The 12,850-nt window shown below is 54.5% G+C and overlaps 7 protein-coding genes across 7 annotated transcripts; 3 read left to right on the top strand and 4 right to left on the bottom strand.

Moving 5' to 3' along the window:
• Positions 1–349: 349 nt before the first annotated feature.
• ATEG_04448 (DNA replication licensing factor MCM7) lies at positions 350–2,966 on the top strand (the record flags this gene model as incomplete). Its single annotated transcript, XM_001213626.1, has 4 exons — positions 350–733; positions 789–865; positions 915–2,832; positions 2,895–2,966. 4 exons carry the CDS (start codon positions 350–352, stop codon positions 2,964–2,966), a joined length of 2,451 nt encoding a protein of 816 aa, XP_001213626.1.
• A 381-nt stretch (positions 2,967–3,347) lies between these two features.
• On the bottom strand, positions 3,348–3,707 carry ATEG_04447 (putative adhesin; the record flags this gene model as incomplete). Its single annotated transcript, XM_001213625.1, has 1 exon — positions 3,348–3,707. The coding sequence occupies one exon, from the start codon at positions 3,705–3,707 to the stop codon at positions 3,348–3,350; it is 360 nt and encodes a 119-aa protein (XP_001213625.1).
• Positions 3,708–4,622: 915 nt separating this feature from the next.
• ATEG_04446 (ATP-dependent (S)-NAD(P)H-hydrate dehydratase) lies at positions 4,623–5,985 on the bottom strand (the record flags this gene model as incomplete). The annotated part of the gene is made up of 6 exons (XM_001213624.1): positions 4,623–5,507; positions 5,565–5,597; positions 5,641–5,651; positions 5,701–5,747; positions 5,801–5,840; positions 5,895–5,985. The coding sequence occupies 6 exons, from the start codon at positions 5,983–5,985 to the stop codon at positions 4,623–4,625; spliced, it is 1,107 nt and encodes a 368-aa protein (XP_001213624.1).
• Positions 5,986–6,476: 491 nt separating this feature from the next.
• ATEG_04445 (uncharacterized protein) lies at positions 6,477–7,556 on the bottom strand (the record flags this gene model as incomplete). Its single annotated transcript, XM_001213623.1, has 2 exons — positions 6,477–7,490; positions 7,551–7,556. The coding sequence occupies 2 exons, from the start codon at positions 7,554–7,556 to the stop codon at positions 6,477–6,479; spliced, it is 1,020 nt and encodes a 339-aa protein (XP_001213623.1).
• A 625-nt stretch (positions 7,557–8,181) lies between these two features.
• Positions 8,182–8,578, top strand: aspf8 (ribosomal protein P2; the record flags this gene model as incomplete). Its single annotated transcript, XM_001213622.1, has 2 exons — positions 8,182–8,340; positions 8,405–8,578. 2 exons carry the CDS (start codon positions 8,182–8,184, stop codon positions 8,576–8,578), a joined length of 333 nt encoding a protein of 110 aa, XP_001213622.1.
• A 622-nt stretch (positions 8,579–9,200) lies between these two features.
• Positions 9,201–10,175, top strand: ATEG_04443 (40S ribosomal protein uS19; the record flags this gene model as incomplete). The annotated part of the gene is made up of 5 exons (XM_001213621.1): positions 9,201–9,218; positions 9,282–9,300; positions 9,543–9,600; positions 9,758–10,054; positions 10,106–10,175. 5 exons carry the CDS (start codon positions 9,201–9,203, stop codon positions 10,173–10,175), a joined length of 462 nt encoding a protein of 153 aa, XP_001213621.1.
• Positions 10,176–10,576: 401 nt separating this feature from the next.
• On the bottom strand, positions 10,577–11,932 carry ATEG_04442 (S-adenosylmethionine-dependent methyltransferase; the record flags this gene model as incomplete). The annotated part of the gene is made up of 3 exons (XM_001213620.1): positions 10,577–10,677; positions 10,704–11,430; positions 11,483–11,932. 3 exons carry the CDS (start codon positions 11,930–11,932, stop codon positions 10,577–10,579), a joined length of 1,278 nt encoding a protein of 425 aa, XP_001213620.1.
• Between the last annotated feature and the right edge of the window lie 918 nt (positions 11,933–12,850).

The following is a 12,850-nucleotide window of genomic DNA, read 5'->3' as shown; positions in this document are numbered from 1 at the left end:
TCTCCCTCCCCGGACTTGGGTTCGACTCCGCAAATCAACTGCCCGCCCGCCTAGCGCCGGTCGCCGAGCCGGCCAGCACTCCGGGCCGAGACTTTATCCGTTCCGATCCACGTGCTCCTCTGCTAACCCTCAACAGGACTAGTGCAGGTTCCTGGAATGGGCGACGCGTGCCTTTCGCGTCGCGACGTGTTTTGTGCGGCGGCTGAAGCAAGCAAGCCAGAGCGGTAAGAAAGAAGTTCCATCCGCACCATCTCCAATTCTTTCGCTTCCCCCTCTCCCTTCCGGTCAATGCGCTCTCCCATCCCAGTCGCCAATTCGCATCCCTCAGCCGGTTGACCATCGTCGCATCATGGCTCTCCTTCAGTATACCGCTCCAGTCAACTATGCGGAGCAATTGGACGCCTTCAAGGATTTTCTAACTCACTTTAAGAGTTTTGAGTCCACTTCGGCCTCCGCTGCCGCTGAGGCGATCGAAGACCTTCACATTGATGGCGAGCGCACCAGTGACGAATATGATTTCATGGACGATGTGGAGGATGAGAATGGAGCTACCCGGGAACGCTCCGGTCGCAGAAACCGAGAACCGAAGCTCAAATACATGCAGGTGCTCCAGGATGTCGCAGACAGAGAACGGAACAATATTCTCATCGAGCTAGACGACTTGGCCACAGTACCGCGCCCTTTTCTTTCCCTCGTCGAATTAAGGCGACTGATTACTGACGATGTCCTTGCAGTACGAGAAATCCCTTCCTGAAGAGGTGGACTTGAAACTCGTCGAATCTGTGCAGAGAAACACGAAGCGTTATATCGATGTATTCTCGCAAGCTGTCGATGCTGTCATGCCCAAGGAGACCAAAGAGCTCACGTAGGTTGTCTTTCTGTCGTCTCACACCCGTCGCACTAACACCCCCTAGTTTCAAAGATGATGTTCTTGATGTTATCATGTCGCAACGTGAAAAGCGAAACGAGGCCATGAATATGGCCATGGAAGCCGATGCGGACGCCGTTCAAGCCCCTTCGATATTCCCGCCTGAATTGACCCGCCGTTATACCTTGAACTTCAAGCCCCTTACTCCTTCCGGCTCCAGCAGTGAGCGCGAATCTAAAGCTCTGGCAGTTCGCAATGTGCGTGGAGAGCACCTGGGCAGTCTGATCACAGTTCGTGGTATCACCACCCGCGTTTCCGACGTCAAGCCTGCCGTTCAGATTAACGCCTACACTTGCGATCGTTGTGGAAGCGAAATGTTCCAGCCTGTGACTACAAAACAGTACCTTCCTATGACCGAATGTCAGTCGCAAGAATGCCAAGCAAACGGCTCGAAGGGACAACTGTTCTTGTCGACTCGTGCTTCCAAGTTCGTCCCCTTCCAGGAGGTTAAGATCCAGGAAATGGCGGACCAAGTGCCTGTTGGTCATATTCCACGGTCCCTGACGGTCCACTGCCACGGTGCTCTTACGCGGCAGCTGAACCCTGGCGATGTTGTTGATATTGCTGGCATTTTCCTCCCTACTCCTTACACCGGTTTCAGGGCCATCCGCGCTGGTCTTCTCACCGACACCTACCTGGAGGCTCAGCACATCACGCAACACAAGAAGTCCTATAATGAGACCGCGATGGACAGCAGAACCCTGCGGAAAATCGAACAGCATCAGAAGTCTGGAAACATGTATGAGTACCTTTCTCGGTCCATCGCTCCCGAGATCTACGGCCACCTCGACATTAAGAAGGCTCTGTTGCTCCTCCTGATCGGAGGTGTCACGAAGGAGATGGGTGACGGAATGCACATTCGCGGTGACATCAACATCTGTCTGATGGGTGACCCTGGTGTTGCTAAATCGCAGTTGCTGAAGTACATCGCCAAGGTGGCTCCTCGCGGCGTCTACACGACGGGTCGTGGAAGCAGTGGTGTTGGTCTCACCGCAGCGGTCATGAGAGACCCGGTGACCGATGAGATGGTGCTGGAAGGAGGAGCTTTGGTTCTTGCGGACAATGGTATCTGCTGTATTGATGAATTCGACAAGATGGACGACTCGGACCGGACGGCTATTCACGAAGTCATGGAACAGCAGACCATCTCCATCTCCAAGGCCGGAATCACAACGACCCTCAACGCTCGCACGTCAATCTTGGCCGCTGCTAATCCGTTATATGGACGGTACAACCCGCGCGTCTCTCCCGTCGAAAACATCAACCTTCCCGCCGCTCTCCTGTCTCGTTTCGATGTGATGTTCCTCATCCTCGATACCCCATCGCGCGAATCGGACGAGGAACTGGCGAACCACGTCACCTACGTCCATATGCACAACAAGCACCCCGAGAATGAAGATGCTGGTGTCATGTTCACTCCCAATGAAGTTCGTCAATACATCGCCAAGGCACGCACCTACCGACCTGTGGTCCCCTCATCCGTGTCGGACTACATGGTAGGAGCATATGTGAGGATGAGAAAGCAGCAGAAGCAGGATGAGGCCAAGAAGCAGCAATTCTCCCATGTGACGCCGCGTACTTTGCTTGGTATTGTTCGTCTGTCCCAGGCCCTTGCCCGACTGCGGTTCAGCAATGTGGTGGTTACTGAGGACGTTGACGAGGCGCTGCGTCTTGTTGAGGTCAGCAAGGCGTCTCTGGCCCACGATGGCCAGCAGGGAGCCGACCAGACGCCCAGTAGCAAGATCTACAGCCTTATTCGTTCCATGTACGAGAGCGGTGCTGCCGCCATGGGAGACGGCGAAAGCGGCGCTCTTGACATGAGGAGAGTCAGAGAGAGACTGATCGCCAAGGGCTTCACGGAGGATCAGATCGGCATGGCTATTTCTGAGTACGAGAACTTCAACGTAAGTGTTCTACAGGCGAATCGTGTGTTATATTTGTGGGGAGACTGACATGTGCGTCACAGGTTTGGCAAGTGACTGACGGCGGAAATGGCCTCATGTTTTTGGATATCGGAGATGACGAGATGGATTTCTGAAGGGCCTAATTATAGTGGTGGCCGGCAAGCCCTAATGACAACTGTGGCATGTCCGAGTGGACTGCCGTTTCTTTCCTTCCTCTGGTTGACCTTAGTATTTTACGTCTGAAGTCCGAGATATGCATGGGAATGTTTGGTTTTGCGAGCTGGTAGATCTGGGACAGGTGTTATGGTGTATGATATTATCTTGGTGTCTGGGATTTGTTTACTTAGTTTATAATGTTTTGGAGCTCTACGCTGAGAGTAAACTTCTTCATTCACTTCTTACTAAACTATGGACTGCCTTCAGACACGACCTCCATACAACCGCTCCAACCGACATATCAGAACCAACTGGACATCCTCGACATAGACGAGCCCCTTGTCAGCAGAATCAGTTCCTCAGACAGGGCAGTACTTCTGGATGGGAACCTCAGCGCAGAGCTGGGGACTAGCACCGTAGGGGTTGTCGCAGAGCGTGTCGCAGACGGTGTTCTCCGGGGTGAAGACCAGGAACTGGTAGCCGGGCACATTGAGACGGAACTGCTTGTTCACGTTGGTGTTGTCCTTGGAGGCCTTGTAGCCCGCGCGGCAGGCACAGTGGAAACGGCTGCCGGTGTTGATGCAGGAGGTAGTGACGTCGCAGCTGTTTTGGCCCGAGAGCGGGTTGCAGGTGCCGCAGTAGGGCGCGGCCGGCGAGGCGAGCACCACAGAGGAGGTGGCGACGAGGAGGGAGGCGATGACAGCGAGAGTGGACTTCATGATGGTCTTTGGAGTAGACTATGTGGACTGTATAAACGAGTGTAGGGTTTGGTATTAGATGGAAGTATTGGATTGCTTGCTTGGTTGCTTGCTTGATAAGACCTCGTCGAGGGACGATATCCGTCCTTTATATACCTTTCCAGTCCGCGGTGCGCTGCTATTCCGGGATATCAAATCGAGACCCGTCTCATCTCCTACCACCATCAGGCCGTCAACATGGCGCCGGTGGCATGCCCGTCATGAGATGCGGTGATACAGACGACAAAGAGTCTGTCCACCTGTTCGGGCAGGTGAGACAGGGTGTATGTGTCACTGAAGCCATGTGCGAGCCAGAAGCCCGGTCTAGTCCAGGGTTGGATGATGTCGAATACGAGATCTGGAACAAGACGAGTAGTCCGGAGTACACTGGGCAACGAGCGGAGGGATTGCGGGGATAGTGCATTTTCCTTGTCTTTGCTTACTAGATGCTTCCCCGGATGCGGGCTTTTGCTGCCTTGCGTTTGGCAGGGATGCAGCAGGCGGGTGTGATTGGTATAGCGTTCCGAGGAAGACTTGGGCGGAAGACCGGCTGTCGCTTATTCTCAAGTACGGTGTGGTGTTTGACTTTGGTGGCTGGCTCTATGCTCGCAAAGGCCGGAGAGATGAGAGACAAATCATACCTCGTCTGTATACAGGTGCAGGTGGAACTTGGCAAATAGAGAATGACTTGTTTTCTTCCTGTTCATCCGGCAGTGACTCGTCTTCAACTCTCCGACAGCTAGCTATATTTAGGCCTATCTCAGCCACCTCATGATACGTGCTCGACCGATGACCGTTAACGAGTACAACAAGGTTCATTACCTATACCTCACGACCTATGTACGATCCACATTCACCACCATGCAGCCATTCTCAGCTGAGAGACATGCCAGAAGTCTAAAGATGCACCTTCGATCCTTCCGGCTCACCGATCAAAGCCAGGAAACTCTCGTGGACCTCTTCAGTCAAGTCACTGGCCTGCATGCTGCGGCCCTTCGCCTTGAAGGCCCGCCGTGAGCACTCGCGGGTGATGGCGCTGCCTGCCCAAGCCGCCAGAAGCAAGGTCGTCGCCGGCGACATCCGCTTGTCTTCCGCTTCCAGCTCCGCCTGCACTTCCTGCTTACTCTGCGCCTCCTTGGGGTTGTCCTTTTCTCCCGAGTCCCACAGCCCGTTGTGGTACGCCGCGCGCCAGGCAAGCAGGGTGCCCAGTGAGCCGGTGAGGGTGTCGCCCTGCCCGCCGCTGCGCTTCAGGCCGCCTGTAATATCGGAGATGATGCTGGTGACCCCGTTCGAGATCACATCGTGAGGGCCCTTCTGGATGATGGTCACCCCGCCGAGGGCTTTGGAGAGCTTCTCGCACGCCTCGGTCTCGCGGTTCGTCTTGTCCCCGCCGTTGGATTCAGAGGCAATCTGGGCTTGGCTGGGGACTTCGATGCCCAGCGCCTTGGCCAGACGGCTGAACTCGTTGACGTTGGGCGTGAGGATGCACTCCTTGTACCCCTTCACCAGGTCCGGGTCCTCGGTCACCAGGAGCAGCCCGTCGGCGTCGAGCACGAACGGTATCGAGCGAGACCGGGCTTCTTTCATCACCTCGTTGACGACCTTGAGCGTTACCCCGTCGCGACCTAGCCCGGGGCCTATAACTAAAGCGTGGAGACGCGAGAGCATCGCGATGATCGGACCGGCGAGTGCCGGGGCATCAATGGAGTCCGGGTTTTGGACCGTGTCGCTGCTCGGGAGTAACGGGTGAACCATCAGATTTGGGGAGTATGATTTGATTACCTACAGTCGTTAGACTGTGTCATGGTACGTGATTCGCATTAGACAGTTGACACTTACGGGTGATGCGGAGCGTTCGCAGATGACATGGCTCTACTCTTGTTAGTAGAATCTTCCATTGGGAAGAGACTCTTACCATATCGCATCCTGTTCCAGTTAGTCGGTGATGGCTTGTGTGTATTGGAATGCGGCGTACCTAATTTGGCGGAGGCCATTGAGGAAAAGTAGGGAGCGCCTGTGTAGCTTTTCGGGTCTCAGTTCCGCACACGGTGTCGTAATAGAGGAGTTGAACATACTCGGCGCATCCACCGATAACAGCCACACGTCCCTGTTGGCCTGGAGAATGGTCAGTTTGTCGTCCCTGGCGATGTGTTGGAGGCGCTTGCTTACCTTTGTGGAATCTCTCCAACAACGGCGGGACAATCTTGCGTACCTTGTTGAACAAGGTCTTTGAAGAGGTGGTAATATGATGGGCCTCCATTTTGTCTAGTATCTGGCTAACAGAACGAGGCGATGAGAGACTGAGAAGGGAGGGAGGTCAGGATCGAAGGAGATGAGAGAAGAAATGGGATTCCTGTCACGGCGATGGGGTGATGTCACCGCCTATCATCGGGTGGGGCTAGTCCATCATACTCTCTGTATACATCGTGAAGAACATTTACGAAGACAAGAACATCTGTGAAGTCTCCTGGGTACTAGGATTAATCAATCTTATTCTTAACCAAGGAATCTCTGCATAGGGAGCACAATTTATGCACAAAGAATAGAAACAAACCGAACTAGGTCTATCCACGCCGTGACGCTTGCTGATGCTAAACGAAATGACCGAACCAGACAGAACAAACAAAGGGAAATGATAGAATGCACCCTCGGGGTATCCCTCGCCGATGCTCCGTACCGACTAAAAGAATAAAAATGTGCTGTAGAATGAATGGGGGCCCTGAAAAGAATGGAAGGCCAAGGCTGGAAGCTCTAGTACCGCCTGGACGCTAGTGCAGCAAGCTTCTTGCGGCGCTCTTCCTTCTCCCGCTTGGCCGCAAGCTCCGCACGCCACTCTTCTTCGTCCTCTCTTCTGGCAGCAGCTAAAGCTGCCGCCTCTTCTTCCTCCACGTCGTTGAAACCACCCTCCATATCCGAGGATGCATCCGAATAGTGGTCGTCATAGTCGTCCACGAGATCGCCCTCGTCCTCTTCGTCCGTTCCAAGATACTCATCCAATCGGGACCGTCTACCGGCTCCAGCACGGTCCTTACGGCTGTTCGGGTCGCGACGAGGCGGCAATCCGGCTGTTCCACGGTATTCAGGTACCGCAGGGGATGTCGTGGGCCGCGCAGTCCCTTTGTAGGAGAGTTCTTCATGTTCCCGCTTCTTAGCAAGCTTTCCATCGCCAGGTCTCGCGGCGGAGGCACTAGAGCCAACCCCGGGTTTCTTCGACAACCGCGGATCCTTTCCCTTCGCCTTGGCTTCCATCTCCCGTTTCTTGCGCTCCAGTTTGCTAAGCTTCTCTTTGGGAACAGCCTGATGTTTGAACATGCCAACCTGAGTTGGGGCCTTCTGTTGTAGTGCCTGTGCCTTCATCATAAGATCCGCATAGGATCCTTTTGGTGGGGCTTTCGACTGGACCGGTGCAGCGGTCTTTTGAGATGTAGGCGTCGTACTAGCAGTCCTGGGTTTCGGAGCGGGAGTGGTAGAATTTCCCGGACGAGGTTTAGGTGCTGTAGACGAAGGCACCGATTTAGAGGGAGCGGCTTTGCGGGGTACTTGAGAGTCAGGCTTCTGAGGCCGTTGAAGCGGCTCCTCAGCTTTGCGCTTCAGACCGACGGTGACAGGCTTTCGCTCAGGAGGGCCATCTTTCAAGGTCGTGGAGGGTTTGCGAACCTCTGCCTTGGCAGTTGCCGATGAAACGGGGGGAGAGAGGGGGGAAGAAACTGGTGGAATCCGGGCTGGCTTTCCCGTCTCGATAGACGATAGAACCGAGTCGAGGAACTGCAGGTCATCAGCAAAGGGTTGCACTACGATGTGGGAGGATATACATCATATACATACACTCATAGTGCCGTAGGACAGGACTGGGGCGTAGGTGAGGGCTGCAGAGACGATATATGATAAGAGCAGCTTCACCGACGGTGGTTAGTATGACGGAGTAACTTCATGACTTCGTTGCGGGGAACGCCAGTAGAAGCGTCTCTCGCCACGACTTCGGCTGAGAAGACGCCAAAATAAAGGAGACAGACCGTACAGGAGAAGGGGGCGTCGGTGGACAGACAGGGAACAAGGTAAAGCAGTTGAATCGCCATCCTGTCTTCTTCTAGAAGCAGCTAGTCACGTGCAGCATCCATTCGCCGCGGAGCTGACTAACGCACCAGCCACGGGGCGCGACTCGCTTAGAAGACACGGGCGCACCGCCACACCCACACCAGCCGCAACGCACTTTTTCTCATGAATTTGGCGATCCTTCTCCGACTTCCTTTCCACCTCGCTAAATTCCTCCCAGAGAACTCGACGTCTCAGTCTCCGCCCAACTTGCGGTTAAATCGATTGATTCTCGTGTTCCATACATTCAAACAACTCGGTATGTACATTGGTCTCGGTGATCGATTTTGATTGCCTCGCTGTCTGCTCATTGTTCGCGACATCGATAACTGACGAAAATTCGTTGCGCCGGTTACAGATCAAAATGAAGCACCTCGCCGCTTTCCTTCTCCTCGGCCTTGCCGGCAACACCTCCCCCTCTGCTGAGGACATCAAGGCTGTCCTCTCCTCCGTCGGCATTGACGCTGATGAGGAGCGCCTCGGCCAGCTCCTGAAGGAGCTCGAGGGCAAGGACATCCAGGAGGTTAGTGATCACCATAACTTCGGACTACTGCGATGAAAACGCGCCATACTAACGGATTATACAGCTCATCGCTCAGGGCTCTGAGAAGCTCGCCTCCGTTCCCTCTGGCGGTGCTGCCGCTGGTGCTGCTGCTCCCGCCGCTGCCGCTGGCGGTGACGCTGCTGCCCCCGCTGAGAAGAAGGAGGAGGAGAAGGAGGAGGAGTCCGACGAGGACATGGGCTTCGGTCTCTTCGACTAAACGGTTTCACTCCGCCGAGCCGAGTCAAAACTGTGATTACTTGTGGGGGAAAAGGAATCTGGCGCTTTTGTTCCGTATTGGGAGGAAACTTCCCCGGGTTGCGGGTCTTCTGATGCCGTTACGAGTGATGCACGAGTGAGCTGAAAAGCTTAACTGCCAATACAGATGATCTCCGCAAGTATTATGTGTGCTGTAGTATCCGTAGGGATGTTTGTAGACGCGTCTAGGTGGTGTTTGTAACAGGAGCTACTATTGAACTACGAATGGCGCCCTATCAGCGTTTGCGCATTAGCACTACGCATGGAGAACATTCGTCCATTCATTCGACTCATCAACGCAGTACCTACTGAGTACAGGCAGATTGAGATGATACGAAATAGGAAATTCTATAGGGCTGGGGTCAACATAGCCCTAATTTGATGGTATCCAAAAAAGGAAGGTGTTAGGGCTGGCAACCCTAGGGCGGTCGCTTAGACGAGGGCTGCAGCCCACCTCAACTGGAGCGCTGGAAGCACAAGACTAGCCCGACGAACGTTCATCAGCGACACGACACGACAACCCACCTTCCCTTCGCTTTTCGAGTCTCGTTCGGAAAGCGACCTAGAGAGGAACATCTGCAAAAATGGCTGACACCGAATACGTGAGTTTTTCTTTTCCCATCGGTCTTTTGCCTTTGAAGGTGCACTAACATCAATCTTTGCAGAACGCCGAGGAGGCTGCCGGTACGTGTGTCCGAGAATCACCCATCCCTATCCATCACCTATCCCCGTGGCGCAAAGACCGATCAGAAGAATAAATGAGTGGAGTGTTTTTGTTTGGGGTTTGCGAAGGGTGTCGATGGAGGTCAAACATATCGACGACCATGGAAGGGAGGACGGAAGGGATTTTATCTGCACTTTGCGCCACATCACTATTCGATCGAGATGGAAAGAACCGAAACACTGACAGCGCTCTCGCCGAACAGAGATCAAGAAGAGAAGACAGTTCCGCAAGTTTACCTACCGCGGCATCGACCTCGACCAGTATGTGACATACCGATCCCACCTGTCCTGTCAACGCCTGGCGCCTGGCTCCGACCGATTCATCGAATTCACTCTTCTCGACGCTTTCTGTTGGAGTCGGGATCCGGGCAACGACGACACATGGATCCTTCGGAATGACCCTCTAACTTGATTGCAGGCTCCTCGACCTCTCCTCCGAACAGCTCCGTGATGTCGTGCACGCCCGCGCTCGCCGTCGGTTCAACCGCGGTCTCAAGCGCAAGCCCATGGGTCTGATCAAGAAGCTCCGCAAGGCCAAGCAGGAGGCCAAGCCCAACGAGAAGCCCGACCTCGTCAAGACTCACCTCCGTGACATGATCATTGTCCCCGAGATGATCGGCAGCGTCATCGGTATCTACTCCGGCAAGGAGTTCAACCAGATCGAAGTCAAGCCCGAGATGGTTGGCCACTACCTTGGAGAGTTCTCCATCTCCTAGTATGTGTCTTCGTCGTCAAGGTTATGGGGATACTGCTAACAATCCCACAGCAAGCCCGTCAAGCACGGTCGTCCCGGTATCGGTGCCACCCACTCTTCCCGTTTCATTCCCCTCAAGTAAAGAAGAAAAGCTTTCTGGAGTGTCGCGCGGAGGATATGGGCGTCGGGAGAAAAAACAATTCAAAAACATTCGATGGATACCATTTGCGCTACTTGGGTTCATCAACTTGTATGTCAAGTGCGGGTCAGCTTTTGCATCTCAATATAAAGGTCTTGTCGTGAACGCCAAATGAACGAGCCCTAGAGCTTCCGATGATGAGATCTCCTGTCTTGGTCTGCCCGGTCAAGGCGAAGACTACCTGATCCTTAATTGTTACTAGGAGGGAGTCTAATTAACGAAGTTTCGATTATGCATGTCGTAGGGTATCTCTATCCAAGTTGTAGACGTATCTGCATCAATATCCCCTTTCCAGCGCCGCACCCACCAGCCTCTCCACCTTGGCCCATTCCCTCTTGATCCCATCACCCATGCCCCTCGGGTCCACGCCCTTGTCCAGGAACTCGCGATGCACCTCCCCAAACGCCGCCCTGACCATGCGTTTGAAGCTCGGCACCGCACAGCTCTCCGCCTCGCCATCAACCAACCCACTCAGCAAAGACCAAACCAGCAGACTGAACTCCAGCTCAAACGACGCCACCCGCAGCCCACCCGTCTCCTCTTCCTCCTCCATCCCCTGCGACAGATGAATCGCCAGCCGCGCCAGCGTCCACGCATGGAGCTGCCGAATCGGATGCCCGCGCACCGGATACACCACACAGTCGACCCGCACAACACGGATGGCAGCCTGCACAAACGCCGTCTGGAACCGCCCCGCACCCAACAGCGACGCAATCAGCTCGTCGCGCAGCGACACCAGCGGCTGCTCCGTGATGCGCCACGACGCCCCCTCGCTCTCGCGGAGCGTCCGCATCGCGCTCTCCAACGCCCGCACCGCTTCGGCCGGGTCCACCCCAGCGCCCGTGGCGACCTCCATGAGCGTGTAGGCCTTGCGCTGTGCGTCGGCGGCGGCGGGCGCGCGCCCCCCGTCAGGGGCGTCCATCTCGGCGGCGCATTTCGCGCAGCGGCAGTCGAAAAAGTACCGCTCGCGGAGCTCGTTCCGGCGCACGGCGACGGGGTTCGTGGCGTCGACGTAGGAGATGAAGATCTGCTCGTCGCGGGTGATGGGCCGAAGCGCGGTGGCGAAGAGCTCGGCGCCGTCGAAGCCGATGACCGCGTTGTAGGCGCAGCTATGGTTGATGAGGGCGGCGTACGGGTGCAGGTAGAGGCCGATGCGGTCGGCCAGGGCTGTGGTCATGTTGAAGGAGTTGACGTCGAGCTGGGGCGTTAGCTTAGCACTGTATACTAGGTGATCTTGGGTGGGGGTGTACTTTGGCGCCAAAAGCGGAGATCGTGTCCTCGGGCGTGTCGGTCTGCGAGTACGCCTTGACGGCCTTTGAGGAGAGGGCGATGCGCTCCCATTGCGGGGCGTTCTCGTGGCGGATCTCCTTCTCGTGCGTCTCGAGCTGCTGGAAGAGATCTAGTTCCTGGGGCGTGTACTTCCGCCGTGCGCTGCGCTGGACGATGCGCAGGACGGCGCGCGCGTTGACGGGGAGGACGCGCGGCTTGAGCTTGGAGAAGATGGCGCATTCGAGGGAGTGGGCGAATTTCCAGTCCTTTGATTGACATGTCTGGATGGTGTTAATGGTGTGGTTATGCGCTGGGTTGGTTTGGGTTGGGTTGCGCCCACCTTGTCGCAGTACTTGACGACCTGACACCCCGTGCAGGCTCTCAGCTCCGTTCCGCTCTCTAGTTGTCGTTTTCCGAAGCATCCAGAGCATGTATCTGTTAGTCGCTGTGTCTCTAACACAGCAACGAAAGGGTTCTGGATGTGCAAGATGTTTTCCCCGGGCTTGATATTTTCAGTGGCGAAGAGACCAGTTCCGAGGCCATCGGGAGCTGGACCTGGTTTTGCCCTGAATTCTGAGGGAGATGGGGCGTCAAGAGACATTCGACCTGGGTGTTGATATCAAACTTGATGAGGATATATTGTCACAGATATGTCTCGAGAATTGTGGTACAGCGCCAACGACGACGGCGCTATATAGATCAAGTGCAAAAGGTATTACGATCAAAATCCTGTGCAAACTTTGAAGGCCTCACAAATGTCGGACAATCTGTATAGAAGGGCTGTGGAGAAAGCTTGTAGTTAACTGTCGGATCAAAATCATCATATTTGTGTATGACTAAGCATAGTCTCAAACTGGTTAACTATAGAGGACATGCCCTGCTCCTAAGACTGCAGACCTTGAGAGCTTAGTCCTTGATCTATTGAATCATGGCACCATGCGTATCAGAGACTCTAGGTCTACAAATTCACGTATGCGCTCCCTGGGTTGATATCCAGAACATCTTCCATTTTACGGACGAGAAGCGAAAAACTACACTAACCCAAAATGGAATTGATAGATACAATAAATTCAGGACTTGATTCACTAACGCTAATATATACATAACGGATAACACTATTCTTTTGTCGCTAGCCGCCTACAGGAACTAAAAGCATGCGATGGGAATAAGAAACGAGCCAGATAGACAAGACAATTAAGTAGAAACACCACACCACCGCGCATAACCACATTCCTCGTGCCGCCCTTCGTCTTGGGGCATCCAACCCACAACGAAGGGCGCAGAAAGCCCTTTCAAAGTCGGGCTGTTCCCAAAACAAAACCTTCAAATAAAGAGTCTATATCAACAGG

Source organism: Aspergillus terreus, genomic scaffold (genome assembly GCF_000149615.1).
Source record: "Aspergillus terreus NIH2624 scaffold_6 genomic scaffold, whole genome shotgun sequence".
NCBI classification, from domain to species: domain Eukaryota; kingdom Fungi; phylum Ascomycota; class Eurotiomycetes; order Eurotiales; family Aspergillaceae; genus Aspergillus; species Aspergillus terreus.
This window is presented reverse-complemented; position numbering and strand designations above follow the sequence as displayed.